The sequence below is a fragment of the Battus philenor genome, unplaced genomic scaffold, assembly GCF_028537555.1.
Source record: "Battus philenor isolate CCGP_79_NKW_IND1 unplaced genomic scaffold, ilBatPhil1.0.hap1 SCAF_23, whole genome shotgun sequence".
Taxonomy (NCBI): domain Eukaryota; kingdom Metazoa; phylum Arthropoda; class Insecta; order Lepidoptera; family Papilionidae; genus Battus; species Battus philenor.
Genome location: NW_027181686.1, coordinates 4,059,605 through 4,078,183, shown reverse-complemented (window position 1 = coordinate 4,078,183; position 18,579 = coordinate 4,059,605). Strand labels below are relative to the sequence as shown.

Sequence of the window (18,579 nt, the reverse complement as noted above, 5' to 3'; positions counted from 1 at the left end):
TGTCAAAAAGTGACTATAAATGAAGGTATTTTTTTCTACCTAACTTATTTTCTTGAATACTTTTTAAAAAAGTAGTCAAATGTAAACGAATCTTTAATGACAATTTATTTACTACTGTTGAAGGCTGGTTGTGCGATATAATAACTCTTTGCAAGAAATAAATATAAAAATTAGACATATTTTGGGGACAATTAATATACTTTTTTCTGTGCTTAATCAAGACCAGGCCTGGGCATTGCCCGCTCTTTGCATGCGGGCGATCTCTGTACGCAGATTTCGCTCGTGATCAATTGCTGCGCGGATATCCGCCTCCCGCTCTGCCGCCTCGTCAAGATGCTCTTTTTGCACCTTTAAGCTATTCAGCTGCGACTGCAGCGCTGCTATCGTCGAGTACTCTGTGTTCTTCAACTGTAAAATAGAAACGACTTCTGTATAATACGTGTAGTAGTGATCTCAGCTTTGAACCTGGAGCACCCATAGCTCTAGAGATCTAGGATAAACGCCTTTAGTCCTCTGCCACATCATATGCCAATAGGCAAACAGCATTTCTTGAAAGCTGTGATGAAGTATGAAAGGCAATGCGCATATTAAATGTAAGTGATAAATGAAAAAAATTGTATAGTGCGCAAGAAGCAACAATAATAGAAAAATAATATATGTAGCATTGAAGAGGAACGGATATAAAAAATAAGTAAACAGAATTAATTCATGTAAAAACATATACCTATATACCATTTTTAAAACGTTCATTCTTTAAAAACCTTACGTTTGGTATTATCAAGTCTTTAGACGTTGTGTTGTATAAAATTTCATGTTATTTTATGATGATCCGAAAATAAAGACTGGACGACATATTAAAATGGCGAAAGATTAAAACGGGCTTTCGCCAAGACCGATCCGAGCATTTGACTCCCTTGATTGCAGATCGCTTTCAACTAGTCCTATTGGAAATCCTATTGAGAAGGCCTGAGTCTAATCGATGTGCTGCGACTGAAATGATAATAGGGCTGGCCAGTAGGTTTTAATATCACGTAACCTTATCTACAATCATACTGAAAAAGATCGAAACACGCAGCCTCGGCAGCATCTTCAACGTCTTTTTTTGCCGCTTTTACGTTAAAACGAAAATCATTTTCTTCAATATAAAAAAAAATCATGTCATTAATGCGAAAATGTTAACACTTTCGAAATCTTAATTCATTGATATAATGGACATTTAAATTTGTATTTATACATAGCAATATCACCAATTTTATCCACATACAATCGCCAGGTTCAGAATATCTATGCCATCAAAAAGAAACTAATACGAAACTCGATAGTTACTCTTTTATTGCCAATATTACAATTTTTTCTCTATTATAAATTTACATTTGTCACCTTAAAATCTGGATGATACTAATCAAAGGTACGTTTATTAATTATATCATCTTTAATACATATATACGCTTTACCAATCTTGCCTTAACATAATATAAGATTCAGTGATTTTAATACAGTGTATACCTTGTACAAAAAATGTTTGTACGGCAATCGGATAATGGCAACCAACTGTGCCGTGGTTAAGACCTGAGAAATTGCCACCCGAGCACGTACCTGTTCCATCATCACGTCAGAATCACCAATATGAGCGAAAAGCCGATGGAGGTAAATTTTCCCCCCGAGCACATATTTGTTCCTCCTTAAAGGCGAGGAAGAATGCGAATTCAAATCGGCATTCGAATTATTAAACAAAAAAAAGTATGTTGGCGGTAGTGGCCAGTAATATAGAGCGTAAACCATATTTCTAAATATCCTCATAAATTCTCTTCGCAAAACTAACCTGCGTATCGCGCTCTTTAGCGCGGACTTGTTTATGGAAGTCCTCCATGTCTTGCAAGATGCTTTCTCTTTCCAGCACGTTAGCCCTCTGCAGCTCTCTTCCGGCTTCTATCTTATCCTCTAGTTGCTTCTGCAGCGTCAAAATCACTTCCTTCATCAGTATCGAACGTGCCTCGCGTTCTTTAGCCCAGAGCTGTTTGTTTAAAAAAGAGGACTTTTGTTACTAAATTACATACGATTGCTGGTATCTTAATATACCGACACTGGAGAGTACAAGATGCAATGAACTACGAAAACTTAGTACAGATTAGAGGACGTAACGTATCATAAAATAATTTGATCCAAGGAATGTCGATGTTAAATAACCATCATCATTCCAGCCGATAAATGACCACAGCTGGGCACTGCCCGCGTAAAGACCACCACAATGACAGGTTTTGCACTGCTCGTATCCAGCGAGTTCCCGTGATCTCAACTATATCGTCGGTCCACCTCAACATCAACATCTCTGTTGAAAGTTGAAGTGTGCACCTATTGAGAACTAACCCTGAAGATACAGTCAGGTAGATAGATTACAACTATTTCCAAATAATCAGTTGGGAGTAGATTTTTTCTGGTTTCAGGGGAGAAATCTTCAGGATGTTCAAGTGACCCTGCCTCTGGAGGAGGGCAGAGTTATAAGGGATTCCTACCCACTAAAACCCCCGGCAGATCGCCCTCTGCGCTTTGTGAGGGAGAATGTTATCTCCATTAGGAACTTTTTTATTATTTCCCTACATATACTGTACTGTCTCCCACGCTGCACTGTTATTAATAGCTTGTCCCGGGGTAGATGGGAGTAGATTAGGTGTAACTAGATATTTATTAAAAAGTAATACATTTTAAAATTTTCAATAAATTCTAACCCCTTAGAGTTCCAAACCCTTCTAATACTTGATGATCGCCTGCTTTATTTTTCCTAGTTTATCCAGATTGTCTAAAAGATAAGAAAGAAGAATATTTTGAGATTGTCGCATTGTCCTCTACTACTACCGCTAACTATATTTACAATTCTATATTACCGTAATATATCTGTAAACATAATCAAGTTTTGAGTTTTTGGTTTATTTTTCTGCTATTCTAATACAGGTAGGAAGAGTAGGCTTCTTTAAGCCTGCTACGCGGGTCGTCTAATTTTCTCGCTACAACGCGATGAACCCGATACCCGAATAGTGAATTAATAAAATGCTGAAAAATGACGTGTGTTTTTTTTTAAATATGCATTTTACTTTGTCCTGTTTTTCATTAATCTGCCTTGCTTCGCCGTCGTACATCGCCTCTATGTTCTTCTGTCTCTGTCGCTCCTTCTCCCTGCACTCTTCTAACTCTTGGAGAGCCGCATCGATGATCCTCTTATAGCTTGTGCATTTCTCCTGTTCAGCGATTATATCCTGAAATGTAACAAAAAATCTCCACTATAACCAGAGATTTATATCCTTGTGCCTAATAACCATTATTAGAAGTGTTGGTGTAATATGGAAAGAATGTTTGTGTCGAAAAAAATCTAGGATGCGAATTGCTGAATGAGAGGGATAATATGATTGTGCGAGCGAGGTGACAAACTACTTCCTTTTGAGCAGGTGGACTCCTAAAATAGTTGTTTTCTTCATTTACCTAAGAACAGCATATAACATGTCTTACAGAAAAAAAACATTATAAAACTATAACAACTTATCTTATTAATAGACTTTGTTTGCAGTGAGATTGGTTGTGAAAAAGCTTTCAAGGTGGTTAGGTATAACTTCTTTGTTCGTAAAAAGGTTTAATGCTTTTACTACTTTTCCAATCAACCTATATTAAGTGATCACTCTTATACATGTATAAAAAATTTAATTTTTCTAATGGTACAGTTTTTATGGGCAAATTAAATAATAATTAATTTGAATATTTAGTAAGCAGAAATTTTATAACGCATTTTTTACGTTATTATTTCTGAAACCATTTATCAGCAAATTAGGTATACTTTTAAAGTTTTTATACTTATTTCCAATCATCATCCTGTATTGTTAACTTGAAATTATTACCAATTTACAAAGACTTACTTTGATCACGGCTCTCTGTATTTTCTTTAACATATTTAGATCTAACTCTATCTCTTTCGTTACTTCTATCACTTTCCTTTTCAAATTGTACTTATGTAATCCCATGTTAACAATAATTGTGTCCCGTTCTGACTTCAAACGCGCGTGTTCCTTCTCCCTCTCATCGGATATAAAACGCAACTCGTCAAGTATTAACCTCTCCTTCTCTTCTTGTTTCCTGAGCTTTTTAACCACCGTCTCTTTCTCACTTAGCTCTGCTATCTGACCTTCCAGACTTTCACGGAGCTCCTATAAATATATACAATTTATCTCATTATTTAAATTTTCTTGGTCTTATAAACGACCTGAGTACTAATATTGCATATTTTACTAGCTGTCCTCAGCTCGTTCCGCATTGGCTGCACTTTTATAATTATAATTTCATTAAATTTATTCTTGGTAATTGTTAACAATGCAACACAATGTACTGGCCATGTTTTATACATATAAAGGATGTCAGAAAATAATTTTTTTACGAACAGGGTGCTTTCATCAAACCATTTAAATCATTCATTCAAGCACAACGGTGTCATTTTGTAAAACCTTAGCTGATCTCTTCTGGGAAAGGAGTATTTCTACCAAATTTTAAATCCCTAAGCCATCCAAAGCTATGATGAACACGTAACCGACATAGCATAGCGGATTTACACTGCAAATTGAAGTGGCAGTAGGGAGGTAAGCAGCTAACAGGACAGACTGTTAGGTTTTTAAGGTTCTAGAGTAGAAACCACAGACTAGTAAATGCAGTGCATACACGACCTTTTTAAGGTCATTGGAAGACGGTGGGTGCACGCCACTTCTAACCGGTCCTATTAGGAAGTTATGACCAACAGTGAACGTTCTACAGCAGAAATAATTATGAAAAACACCTTCATTTGCTGCTCCTTCTCCTTTAATCTCTCTTCCTCCATCTTAATCTGCCTGCGAAGAGCTTCGTCCCTCTCCTGCAAACATTTTCGAGTCTCTTCTTCGTCCTTCTTTTTCTGCAACTCTTTTTCTACTATTTGTTCCATCCTTAAAATACATTATGAATTAAATGAAATTTAAAGAAAAATCCGTTTATCTACACGTATGCAAATATAATCAAACATGAACAAAAAAATGCATGAAATAGTAAGTTTTACCCTCTGAATAAATTTAAATGATCATTTCAATCATAGTAACAATTCAACTGCAGGCTTGACCCCTGCCACTTCAACATACCCATCCTAAAGGCTATGTCAGTCATTTTCGTCTACTGGTCACATTACTGATTTGGTATATTAGACTAGAGAAATTCAATAAAAGAACATTTTAGCCTTTTCTTTTTACCATTGATAAACAAACGCAAATGAAATGAAACATTAAAAAAAATTATAGAAAAGATTTTGCAATACTTATTCTTGCATTTTTTAAACATAAGTACAAAATTTATCTATGAATGATAAATATATGAGATAATATTGTATTCCGAATCATTAATATAGTTATAGGATGTTCACAGCTGAACATACGGCTCTCATTTATTTCCAAAATGAGTGATAATTACATTAGAACACTAGTATGTTATTTATATAATGCTTTAGTAAAATATTATACATACTTATGGTATTAATTACAGCACTCGGATAATAAATAATAATTATGAGTAATATTTATCAACAATCATTTTAAACATGTTTTTAATAAAATTTAAAAAAAAGCTTTTATTTAAATTAAAAAAAGAAATAAGTAAAATCTTATTCCTCTTTACATTGTAAGTCAATAAGTAAGTAAAACATACCAAGCAGACTTCAGTTTTCCATTAGTAACATATGTGTTTGCGGCACGCAGTTCAGGCTGTCTCAATCTCCATGCATGATGAAGACGAAGTTCTGCTTCATGTCTTCTTAGCTGCTCTTCCTTTTCCATGATACCTTGGTTGATCTCTTTTAGAGTTGATGTAGGTACTTTATTGAGATATGAACTGAGTAAAAAACAATCATTATGTCAATAGAGAGGGATTGGTTACAGGTGTAATAGGCTTTAAACTAGTCAATGTGCAGTTTGTAAGAAAAAGATTTTCTTATTTGCTAACAGCCTGTACAAAGTGATCACCTAAATATAGGTCATTAATTTTTTAATTTATTTAGAATGTTTCAGGCTAAAAACTATTGACAGTACATACAGCCTCAGAGACAGATAGTAAACAATAAATAATTATAATATATAGTAATTAGAATTTTTAAAAGCACTTCTTTTACTCTGTTCAGTCAGTACATTATTTATTATATCTGAAACCATTTTTAATGTGGAATACCAAATATTGGTCGACAGCAAATGATCTCTACTTTAGCCCATTCAAAGCTTTTACACCTATAACCAATCATTGGATATGGAATTGGATATGAAATGGTGAAATAATGTGTTGTATGTGCATAATGATAATACGTCTGAAATTAAAATACAATACAATATTAAAACTCGAAAGAGATGAAATGCAGTTGGCAATATAAAATGTAACATGTACTTGTAATTAGTTAACCATGTTCATTTATTTATTATATTCGGAAAACTTACGTTAGTTCTTTACTTATTTTGATTAAATGATAATAAAATAAAATAAATATGACAATTTATACATTTTCATAATTAAAAAATACAAAGTTATGATTTTGTATCAGAAATAAATTACTTTTTAAAACATATATTCTACCAATCATAAGAAAGCAAAAAAAAAATAAAGCAAGCTGCCATTTTCAAAAATAATAGAACAAATTAAATAATGTCAAAATGTTACTCATAGCTTCGGCTATTTAATTATTTTGAATTCATAGTTAGATACTGATACTGCCATGTGTCCTGCTATTAGTATCATATATTTTTACAATTTTTGTTGTTACTTAACATTGTTAATAAAAATTTACAATAGCTTACCCATTTTTAAACAGTTTTGGCTGAGAGGCCAACTTTTTCAACTCTTGCTGATACTGCAAATTCTCCTGGTATAATAATTGTTCTAACTTTTTACGTCTCTCTTCCAGTTTTCTGTCAAAATCATACAACTGAAGTATAATTATAAGAAATTTAAATAAAATTACCTTAATTAGACACAGCCCAATAGATTGGCATTTGACAGACAAAATGCACGCAAAACAGATAGCCGCTGGGGTCTTAAGGTTCTATAGTGGAGATCACAGACCAGTATATGCAATCTAGGATAAACAGATATGTAATAGATAGGTTCATAAGATAGACTAACAACTTTGTTAACATTTTTGGAAGACATTGTACGCAAGTTGCTTCTAAACAATCCTTCTGGAAAACTATTTGGGAGGCCTATTTCCAGCAGTCTTATGGTTATCTTATATTTGAAATGATGATGATAATGAAGTAAAATTCGAAGTATCAGCCCATAGACGCTCACTGCAAGCAGACAGGTGGGTTGGTCATCGCGGTGTGGCATTAAGCTATGCAGAGGACGCGTCTGCCCATCCTCTGTAAACTTGTTTATGAGCTGTAGCAATCCTATATAGTTAATGCACAAAGTATAAATTATATAAGATTGTATCCCGGCCTACAATCACAAGTCTTAGCCCTCTACCACTAGGTTAGCACTGCTCCAAAAAATATAATAATTTAACAAAGTAAATTTAACTGTAATTAATACATATATAATTGTATAAAATTTTAAAATGTAAAAACTACTCACGCTGCCCTAATTTTTTTTTGGTTAAGTATCTCGGCTTCTTTATTAGCTCTCTCATAGTAGCCTTCTGTAGTCCATTGTTCATGGTGTTTGGTCTTGTTGGTATTAGACTCATAGTAGTTAGCTACTTTTCGCAACTCTTCAGCACGCCGCAATTCATTGTCACGCCTTTGTGCTGCCAATGCTTGCAATTGCCACTGTGGTTTAGGTCGAGACATATTCTGAAAAAAAAAAACACATTTATAATTTTTAATTTATCATGAATGGTCTAAATTTATATTCAGTATCCATAATACGAAAAATTTACATAAAATATTATATGTTTATTACTTCATTGGTGTTTCATACTCATAAAAATTAACAAAGTACAATAATTATAAACAGACATTTGTATAAAATGTTTTTAATTTAACTACAATTATTTTATCATACAGCTAATGTAGAATAAAAATATATATTTCTGTCATCTAAAACTACATATAATAATAATAGTCTGCATTTTAAAATATTTTGTGGGTATACTGTTAAGCTTGTATATTTGAAATTACAATATTTCTAAGTATTAAACAAATATCGTTGAACTTTATCAGTTTCTATATTTATATTATAATTATTATTACTTTTCATAAAATATTCAACAGACGTTTCAATATATATGTCTTTATATTTCCTTAGCTTGCCATGACAATAAAGTACAACAAGCAAATCAAAGTGACTCATATCTAATAAAATCAATATTTACTCACCTGTTCGCTTCACTGCACATACAAATTGCCACGAAATCGAACACGTTATACTGAGAATAATTCGACCTTAGTTTGCAATGATTGGGTCGTTTATTTCACTTCGCGTGGGCGCCTAAACGTCGCGCAACTGGGCCGTATGAGGTCAGTTGATTAATTAATCTACGTAAATTTTACTTCCTTTCCTTATGGAAGCGAAATTGGTTATCGTCACGAAAATGATACAACTATATCACATAACACTTCAACTAACTTTAATGTGTTCATAACAAAACATTCGTCAAGTTAACGTCACGTTGAAACAACAAAAGGTGACAGTTGCTAAGCAACCAATAAACTGTTTGAATTATGACAGTTACAAAGCTTTTATAGGAATTTGACTGTCAAGTTTTGACCGTTTTAAAAAAAAATGGACAATTATAACAAGAAAATTCATTTTCTCGATTTTTAAGTACTGTAACATTTGAAATTATGTTTACATCTGGTATCTTAACGTTCAAGGAAATCCAGATTTCACCGACACCGATTTCAGTTTCCTGTCTTAAATTATACATTTAAAATAATGTTTACCGAGATACTCGCATATTTACATTTTTACATAAGTTATGAATTATTATGTACGTTAAGAAACGTAGATTTGAAAAGACAGTGACAATAAAATAGTATGATTGCGCCTGTAATAATTTTTAATCAATACGCTTATACAAATTTGCAATTTAATACCTGAAGGGCATAATCATCATCATGTCAGCTGGTAGACGCCCATAGCAAACAAAAGGCATTGCTCAAAGATGGCTTTCAAAGACTTTGCGATTGCGTCTACCGGCTCGTAGTTCTCATTCCTTTAACTTCAACCGAAGGAAATACTGTAATATAGTTACTGTAATTAGTTTTAAAGACAAATACATTTTGTATGAATATAAATTTTATCACCAACTACCCTACTACCATCACATTGTAATAATCTAAACTAGTATGCAGATATCGCATTTGATGGATTCGGGCAGCGCACGAGCGGTCATTGTGGCGACCTCTATGGTAGGTCTATGCCTTCCAGTGGGCATTCTATTGGCTGTTGTTAGTGAATGAATAAATGTAGAATTCTAGCTGTTCTATCTTTTTGCTGACATGAAGCAGTATAGAAGGTTATGTATTAAAAGTTAGTAATGTGACATTCAAATCATCCTGGGTAATTTTTTGTTGCAAAGAGAATTAGATATGCCAAATATCCTAATTAGAAGCTGAAGATAAAAATGCAATAATTTTCTATTACAATACTTAATACGAATATAGATAATTAAATAAGTGTGATCTAGTTTAAAGAACAAAATTGTGACATTTTTAAAAAAAAAGGTCTCACGTTGTTATGCTATTAACAAGAATTTTACACGTTCTTTTGACTCATTAGTCTCTTAAAGACTTTTTGGAAAATATACCAAAGATTTATGCTCGCTTGAATTAGGAGGCTCATGGACACTAAAGAACTCCCTATCCTTAAACGTTTTGGTTTTTGCGCCGATCACTCCTACACTTATTAAGTGTACCGTATTACGGAACACATACACGGCAAGCGAATATAACGAACCTACACGGGGGCCATCTTCTCGACGTGGCTAATACGTTCGAAAGGTCTGGCTTAATGGACTCATATACAAGCTATACAATGATGGCATGCCGTACCATCTCGTATGTATATTACGGACTATCTGAGTTATTAACGGTTGTTGTTTGTTGTCTGCTTTTGATCAAGTCCGGTTCGGTCCTTGGGTCAGTTCTATAAACCCTCTACACCAATGACATCCTTCCTGTCAAGGGTGCTCCCTTAGCCTTGTTTGCAGACGACACCTGCGTTTACACTTTTGGTATCGCCACCGACGCCATCACCAAACGCCCCCAGACCGCAGCCAACATCCCAGGACTATTCGAGAAATCGCATTTCTCTTCCAGCTCCGATCACTCACATGTACAGTTTAGTGCTATTAGAGGCTCAAACCTTATGCAGGTGTTATTATGGATTAAAAACTCAATATCAAAGTGTTTTTGGAAACGTTTTCAATCTATGCAAGGTGTACCAAACATTGTCCGCAAATAAGATTTTCATTTCATCCCTTTAAAGCCTTTACACGTATCATCTATATAATTGACATATCGAATCTGGTAGATATTAGTAAGGCACGAGACAACAGGTAGTCGTAGTTAAAGCCAATTACCTCTCAAGCGGAATGAATGTAATTAATACTTCCAAATTGGAATCAGCTAAGGCATATTGTTTTTTTAAACAACGGATAATATAATGACAATAAGATATAAAGCAGGTAATACTAGTAATACGCTGTGTGCTTCCGAATCACTAGTTTTGTGGGGAATTTAAAAGGTGTTATTATGAAAACTAAATAATAGTTCGTCTTATCAGCCCATAGATGCCCACTCCAAGGCATAGACCTCTTGGCAGGCTGGTTGGTGATTACAGCGTAGTATTATTGTACGCAAAAAACATTGCTGCTTATACTCTTAAAACTTGTTAGAGAGCAGTGGCAATGTTAAATAATTAAATCACAAAGTTTGAATTTTAAGAGAGTGTATGCCAGAAATCGAACTCGCGACCTACTATCGTAAATCTCAGTTCTGTAATGTATAGTTTCTGATGATGTTAATGCTGTTAGCCCTAAAGCTTTTACAGCTTCGTCGGTACTGAGTTCACGGAGCGGAAGGGTCCGTGAACTAGATTTAAAAATTAAAAACTAAAGCTGATAGGGCGCCTACCAGTTGCACGGGGACGGCCGCACGTTCTTAAAGCTTCTCACAGTAGAGCTTAGTAGGGTGTGTTGCTGAAGTGTGTTTGCAGGTTGGGACGGCAGCGTGCACCACAGGCGGGCCGTAGAGGGATCCGGATCCAACCATGGTCCGCCCACGCTGTTGATCTCAGTCATGTACTGCGAGGCTACTACTTCTCTTGAACTGTAGCTTAATCTCTTGTAATTTTGATTATTGAATAAGGTGATTTACATAAAGACCCTTTTGATTAAGCTACTTCGCTTCATTTTTTGTTTTCTTAACTTTGAAAATGTTTCCTATTGTCGTATAGGCTCAAGTGCCTTTACACTAATTGTTTTTTCAGTATTAAACTATTATTTTACACATTCTTTTTATAAATCGTTTACATCATTCTCTTCACAACTTTGTAAATCTGCTACCTTTCATACGACAGACTATTAATAAAATTCTGTTTATTTTTTTTTAGATCAGGCGTTAATCTTCATCATCATTTTAGCCGATAGGCATCTACAGGCCAAAGATAGCCACGACCTGGCGTTGCATCCAGCAACTTTCCGCAATCTTAACTATATCATCGGTCCACATTCGGCCTATCCTCGGCTCGTCTATCGTCTAGTGACTGATACTTGAAAACCTTTCCACCCCAACGGCCATCGATTGCACACACGACCTATGTGCCTTTTTGTAGCCAAACTCTCTAATAAAAATTGGATAATTTTTAGTCAATTCTTAATATAATAGTATTCTGATTCGAAAAACAAAGTTTTTTTCCTTTATTTTATGTGACCTCTAACTCTTTGTTTACTTTGCTCAAATTTTTACGATCTTTTATTGATATACCTTTTAGGCATTTTAAATCCGTCTTTTGTTATATTTCTAATTGAAGAGAACTGTTGAAATAAATACATAAATATGTACGAAGCATTACGCTGGTTTTATTTTTCGACGCGTTCGCTAGCTTTAACGATAGAAAGTGTTTTGGAATCAAAAATTTCTTTGCCGCTTCATCTGATAACGCAGATAAATAAGTTACTCTATATTCTTTAAATACGTGCATATTATCATTAATTATATGTTTTAATGATTTATGTCACAAATATAGATTCTTATTTGTTCTATTCTTAAAAGAAACATTAAATTATTTATATAAAAGTAATTTTATGTTCGGTTTGCTTCCCAAGCTTTCCTAACAAACGTATTTTCAATCGTCTTTACTCATAAATTAAATGTGAAAGATTCTTTCTTTTGCCTGGCAGTCTTTTACAATTTCTCGCTACGTGTTTTGATGTACAAAAATATAAGGAACATGATCTGTTATGTATATACGCTCCTATTGAAACAATATATGTCCGAACATCTTTTCAGACTTTCCGACATTCATAAATCATATTTCATTAAATATTATTTAACACTTAACCAAAGCACGCATATCTAATGAGCTTAAAAGCTCTTGTTTTCATTGAAGCGTCTGCTGCCAGCTTTCGGCCTTCAAGGTGATAGCGGGTCGCATTCCGGCGTGTCGAGTGAGAAGACAGATCTTTTTATTCATTCCGACGACAATGGCGGCTAAGAAATTGTTGCCAGAAAGCGGAGCCAACTTCAGTTTTAGTAATTTTTGATCACGACTTTATTAAAAATACTAATTTTCTTATTAGCGTTAAGATATTATAATAGATATTATGCAGAGTGATTTGTTATAAGTAAAAAAACTTTAAAGGAGTCAATATAAAGCGTATTTGTAATCAACACCTTTTTCTAGCGGTATAAGGTCTACAGGGACTCGGTGTAAATAATAATTAGTTTTAAAATGTAGTCCGAAATTTGAATATGCTTTTTATTTTTACATTATTTATTATTTCCGAAACAGCAAATTATCTACATGTTATATTCACCCCTTTATTGCTTTTACAACTATTCTGAATTATTATATATAACGACATCCTAACGATGGTATTTTATTACTATAATGTCGCACTAGGTATCAGTTTTATTTTATGTTATAAGTAACATGCCACATATCTTAATAGAAAAGGATGTTTTTTTATAATTATCTATTGGTCACATGATACTTACATGTAAAGTTTTTTTTTAAATTGAAGGAAAGCAATTTGTTTTAATTTAATTTAATCTCTTTATTGGAAAGTTAATGTTAGAAAACAGCTTTATGATAACACAAAAAAATAAATGGTAGTTCTTATGCTCGAAGCTTTTTCTTATACAATTACATGAAAACAGAGGAAGGAGAAAATTAAAATGTACACTTCGACCACCCGACGTGTATATTGTATGAGATACTTCAATATTATAATTATATAATGTACGCAAAAATACAAATACATGTATATACTTAATGATATATATACTTACTAATATTCACACATTTATTTATGTACGAACAATAAATGTATATACCACAATAAATCAAATAAATAAACTTCGCGTTAGCCTGGAAGTAAAAATATTAATTATACATATACAATTTAAGCTTATAATATGTACGTTTAACCATAGAATAAATAATAACTTCTCGATTTTACGTAATGAAATATAAAAATTTAAGTAGAATATTTAGTACGATCAGGTAACTCGTTTAAGGCTTTTGCGGGTCTAACATATAACAATATCTGGCAAGACATGTAACCGGCAGTCAGTCGGATTAAGGCTGCGCTTGCGCGTGCATACTTCAACCAGAAGAAACTAAACTTTAACTTAATAATTTTCGACCTTAGAATGTATCGGATGACAATAAACTGAATTAAATAGTGTTATTATTAAGTGTTTCAAAGTGATTTTATGATCAATTATTCGTAAAATATCGCTATGTAAGTTAGTGTCTATGTAATGTGGCAGCGATAGATATTTTTTGTTTGTTAGACGGAGTGTAATAAGCGTGTTCGAAACCAAGAAATGGGTTTATAATTGGCTTAAATCAAAGGCCGTGATGGTAAGTTATACTATAGAAGTTATTCCACACGCCTATCTTTAGTTGTGTGCATGTAATGAAGGGTTTGTGTGCGTGTGTTTGTGAAAAGAAATACTTTCTGGCGTGTGATTCTACTCAACGTGCTTATGTTGGATAATATATACATCTAATATTAAACTTTTCACAGTATGTTATTCACTATTTATTTATTTTCTCGTATAATTCGTAATTTGTCTATTCGTTCTGATAATGTAGCGAGCCCATATAGAGGCGGTGGACTAGAAAGTTGTTTGAAGCGTTATAAACGAGTTATCGCTGATTTATCATAAATACATCTGTGTAACATTATATTCGACTATGTAATATAGCTGTAACATCGAAATCTTATTAACATCATATTTTTCAAGCAAAAAAAACTGTGTTTAAATTTATTACTTATTAAGTTAAATTTGTTTCGTAGCGTATAATAATTCAATCAATATATTAATTTACCATTTGATTTGTAAGTAGTACCTAAGTTTCAAGTATTACTAAACCTTTAAATGTTAAGCTAATGTCAAAATAGAACAAATAGAAACTCTATCATAATCGTAAAACAAATGTTTCGTTAAAATTTTTAAGAAATCAATTCGTTTATAAGTGCCCCATAGAAAAGACATCAACTCCTTGAGTACATTTATATTTTTCCCGCCAATATCATTAGAACTTTTTGGTTATACATACGGTTTGGTTATACAAACTAAACAACTTTTAAATTAGATTCTATATCATAAAACAGCCACGGGAAAAGCGTTAACTTAATCTAATTTAAGTCACCATCCTTATTTAATTGGCTCTACAATCCGAAACACTATAATACATTGTAAAACCAAACCAGACAGCACTGCAAAAAACATATACCACAAACCATAATCACTTTCTTTATTTAAAAAAGTTCACGATGCTTAAAAGCAATTATGTCGATAATTTATGGATGTTTGTTATATAACTAAATTTATAATAACAAATAATGCGTGAAGTCTTAAACAAAATTGATTTTTTGCTATAAATAACTATTATAAATATAATTCTTTTATATTTTATTACCACAATATGAACGGCGGTAACGCTATTATTTAAAGAAAATATGTACTTTCGAGTTGTAACATACAAAACTATATTAAAGTTTTATATAAGACAATTTATGTATACTGTCCTATGTACTAAATAATATTACAACAGAAAAATTTACACCACTTTTTTACTTTCTTCGTGCTCTTGTTTTAAATGTTAAAAAAAAAAAACAAAATTGACTAGTAAGTACAGTTTTAAAAATGACCATTTCACTTCATTAAATGACGGAATCATGTAAGGTACATCATTTTTCAAAATTCCGTCATAAATTGCTGTCATGTATGAATTTTTCAAATTTTGTTTCGGTTCGATCGTAAAGTCAGGACAAACTTCGGTAAGCTATAGATGATAGAGCTCCATCTCGTGCTGCTATTTACAACTAGTTTAATGAATTATAAACATGGTCACAATAATCTCAATGATTTTACGCATCTTAACATCGAAGTTGGGTTGCGCTTGGTAGAGTCTGACAGGGGATTTACCGTCTAGCAAACATGGGCATTGATATGAGGCAAATATAAAATGTTTTCCAAGATCATTTAGGTGTCAAGCGCTAAATAGTTACCTCATATTTTAACCGGAGTTCAAAAACGTTGTCGCGTTGATTGTCGTAGTGAAATATTATAATTCTTCCGTGATGTTTCTATACTCCATGGTAGGTTATAGCAAAAGCTTTGAAGGAGTGAATGTATAACTCATCTTCTGTTATTTATTACACGGTACCCTATTTAATTACAATAGTTATAGAAATAGTAAATAAAGTAATGATAATACAGTAAGAAGAAGCGTTTTCCAAATTCGGATTACTACCAGAAGCTACGGACTTTCGCTTTCCAAAAGAAAAAAAGATAACCAAAATATTTCAGAATTATCATTTTAAACAGGACGATACAAAATATTTCAATCATTTTAGTGACGAATGACCTAAACAATTATCACCGCTGTAAATTTTAAACCTAAAATCAATCATCTCCCGTATATATAAATAAGAGTTTAATTGCTTTGTGACTACTAATTTAAAAGAGCTCAATAGCGCAGTTCAGTTGAGTTAGTAGTCACATTAATCACACACGGTATATATATACCCACATATATACATATAAATATAAATATGTATATATATATATATATATATATATATATATATATATATATATATATATATATATATACACATATTTACATTTTATAGCAGGAGATGCAGTGAGCGTAATCATTATTATTTTTATTTCTTATAATTTAAATATGAAAGCTCTATATATAACCAATTACCACAATAAGACTAAAATCAATATTAATCCCCCAACGCTATAGTGTGTATTAGTAATCAATTATCAACCGCCAAAAGTGGGAAATTAATGATGTATTAATAACTATTAAAATAGGGTTCCTAATAAAAAGGTGATAATTTAGGGTTGCATGTTTTGCTTAAAAAAATTGGATTAAATATTTAAAAAAAACATTTTTGAGTTGGGCCATCCTTATTACTTACGGACATGGAAAAGTAGTTTAGTTACGTTTCTCAAACGTGAGGAATATATAAATGATATAAAAATAGGTCCAGCCGTTTCAGATGAGTATGGCAACTAACTGTGTCACGAGAATTTTATATATGTATAATAATTTTATATGTGTGTAATAGGTTAATAAATACAATAACCTATACTCTGTATTACACGGTTAAACACGTCAGACTTATTGCATTCCGACTTACTCCAAGTTATTATTTATGTACGTATCAGCGGACCACAGGAGCCTTTAGCAAAGCCTCTGGCATCGTTTAGAAATGTTCAAAAGGTATCTCATTATACGTTCCACTTTGGATCTCGTCTAAGATCAGTATTTGACCTTGGAGTTTGTTACAAAGAAACTTTTAGTTAAAAACACAATAATGTGATAACGCCCACGTTTTTTTGCCCACTGGTATTAATACAAAACCAAGGTCGGGCCGTTCGTAACGTCGGTACGTGACAAAGCGGCGTCAACGGCAGTCTGCAACAAAGCTAAGCTTCGCTTTGTTTACTTGCTTTTGTATTTGCTAAATTTCGAAACCCAGGTATCTTAATAAATAAATGAAAATATTGTCTTAGAAAATGTGAGATTTACGAAAAATGTAGACTAATTTTATACTGTACTGGGTAGTGGCAAAAAGCTTTAAATGGATGAATGCACTTATACCTGAGGCATGTCAACCTTTGTCCCGTGATGATCGATGCCAAGGTCGATGTTGTTGAAGTGGGCGTAGAGTATAGGCTTTCCCAAAGATTTTTTGCAGGATATATCATAATTACTACGCTTGGCGTCTGTCAATACCGATAAAACCCGCCTGGATTGGCGATCATATTATTATGATGAAAGACGCTGCTATCTATCCTCTGAAAACTTGTTTGTGAGCATTATCAATCCCATATAATTAATGCACAGAGTGTGAATTATATAATATGTATACCGAATATGTATACCGGGAATCCAACTTGCGACCTATGAACGTAAGTCAAAAAGTCCTCTATTGTTGAGTTACCATTGCACAGCGATAAAAAAAGGATAAAAAAGGTGCTAAGATTAGGTAGAACGTATTTCTTAGCCTTTGGTAATTTACGACCACTTAATATCAACCACGAACAGATGATTCATTTTTATCTTTACTATTACTACTACTGATCTGGTGAAATCTGCTGAAATTTATAAATGTATTTATTAAGAATTAAGAAATTGCTTTGGTATAAGAGTTTGAAAAATTAGAGTATATTTTTTTATATTACCCTATGTTACCTCTGCCTGAATAAAATAAATATATAACCTATTATTTATCCTTCTTAAAGAATACTCCCGTTCTCATCCATGTAGCATACCACTGTAAGACAGAAATATGTGGTGAACATATTTTTAATCAAATATTCATAATTTATTTTCTTTGTCATCCTAATGTCAGTCAATAGACGTCCATTGTAAGGCATAGGTCTCGCCAAATCTTGCCACGATGGCCAGTATTGTGCTGCCTACATTCAGCGACTTTGACTATGTCGTTAGTTCAATCTATAGGGGTCTAAATAAGTTATATTTACGCTAAAAATGTAAATCACGATTTATGAAATATCATTTATATCTTATATTTGTTGACTGATTTAAAATTCACTGTACCAAGTCTTGTACCCATTACTTGTTGTAATAGAAAATAATCATTACATTAAACGACTTTCTCCATTAAGATAAAAAACAGACGTTAAAATGAAGTAAGAATATAAAGGGAAAAACCTCCATGAAGTTGAGGCGCGAGCGAAAATATTTATGTTAATCTCTGTAAACGTTTGTTGTATTTATTCACAAAGAAAGAGCACACCATACAGTTGAAATAAAAAGATAAACATAGTTGAATGTGCATCGAATAAGCGACTGAACAGCGCGACTGGCTGGTTA

General features: G+C 32.8%; 2 protein-coding genes across 4 annotated transcripts in view; one reads left to right on the top strand and one right to left on the bottom strand.

The window, feature by feature from the left end:
- Positions 1–122: 122 nt before the first annotated feature.
- LOC137924221 (trichoplein keratin filament-binding protein-like) lies at positions 123–8,630 on the bottom strand. Of its 2 annotated transcripts, XM_068767591.1 has the most exons (9): positions 8,355–8,630; positions 7,612–7,829; positions 6,837–6,947; positions 5,704–5,886; positions 4,811–4,955; positions 3,903–4,190; positions 3,090–3,251; positions 1,823–2,014; positions 123–408 (listed from the first exon to the last, which is right to left on the bottom strand). In XM_068767591.1, the coding sequence occupies exons 2-9, from the start codon at positions 7,824–7,826 to the stop codon at positions 217–219; spliced, it is 1,488 nt and encodes a 495-aa protein (XP_068623692.1). In that variant the 5' UTR covers positions 7,827–7,829; positions 8,355–8,630; the 3' UTR covers positions 123–216. The 2 variants fall into 2 exon arrangements, with proteins under 2 accessions (XP_068623692.1, XP_068623693.1); XM_068767592.1 differs by lacking the exon at positions 3,903–4,190.
- Positions 8,631–13,829: 5,199 nt separating this feature from the next.
- LOC137924056 (tetratricopeptide repeat protein 28) overlaps positions 13,830–18,579 on the top strand; it is a 110,094-nt gene continuing 105,344 nt past the window's right edge. For both annotated transcript variants that reach the window (XM_068767371.1, XM_068767370.1), the window contains exon 1: positions 13,830–14,070. The gene's annotated coding sequence lies outside the window, so the exon portion shown is untranslated. The remainder of the gene's footprint in view (positions 14,071–18,579) is intronic.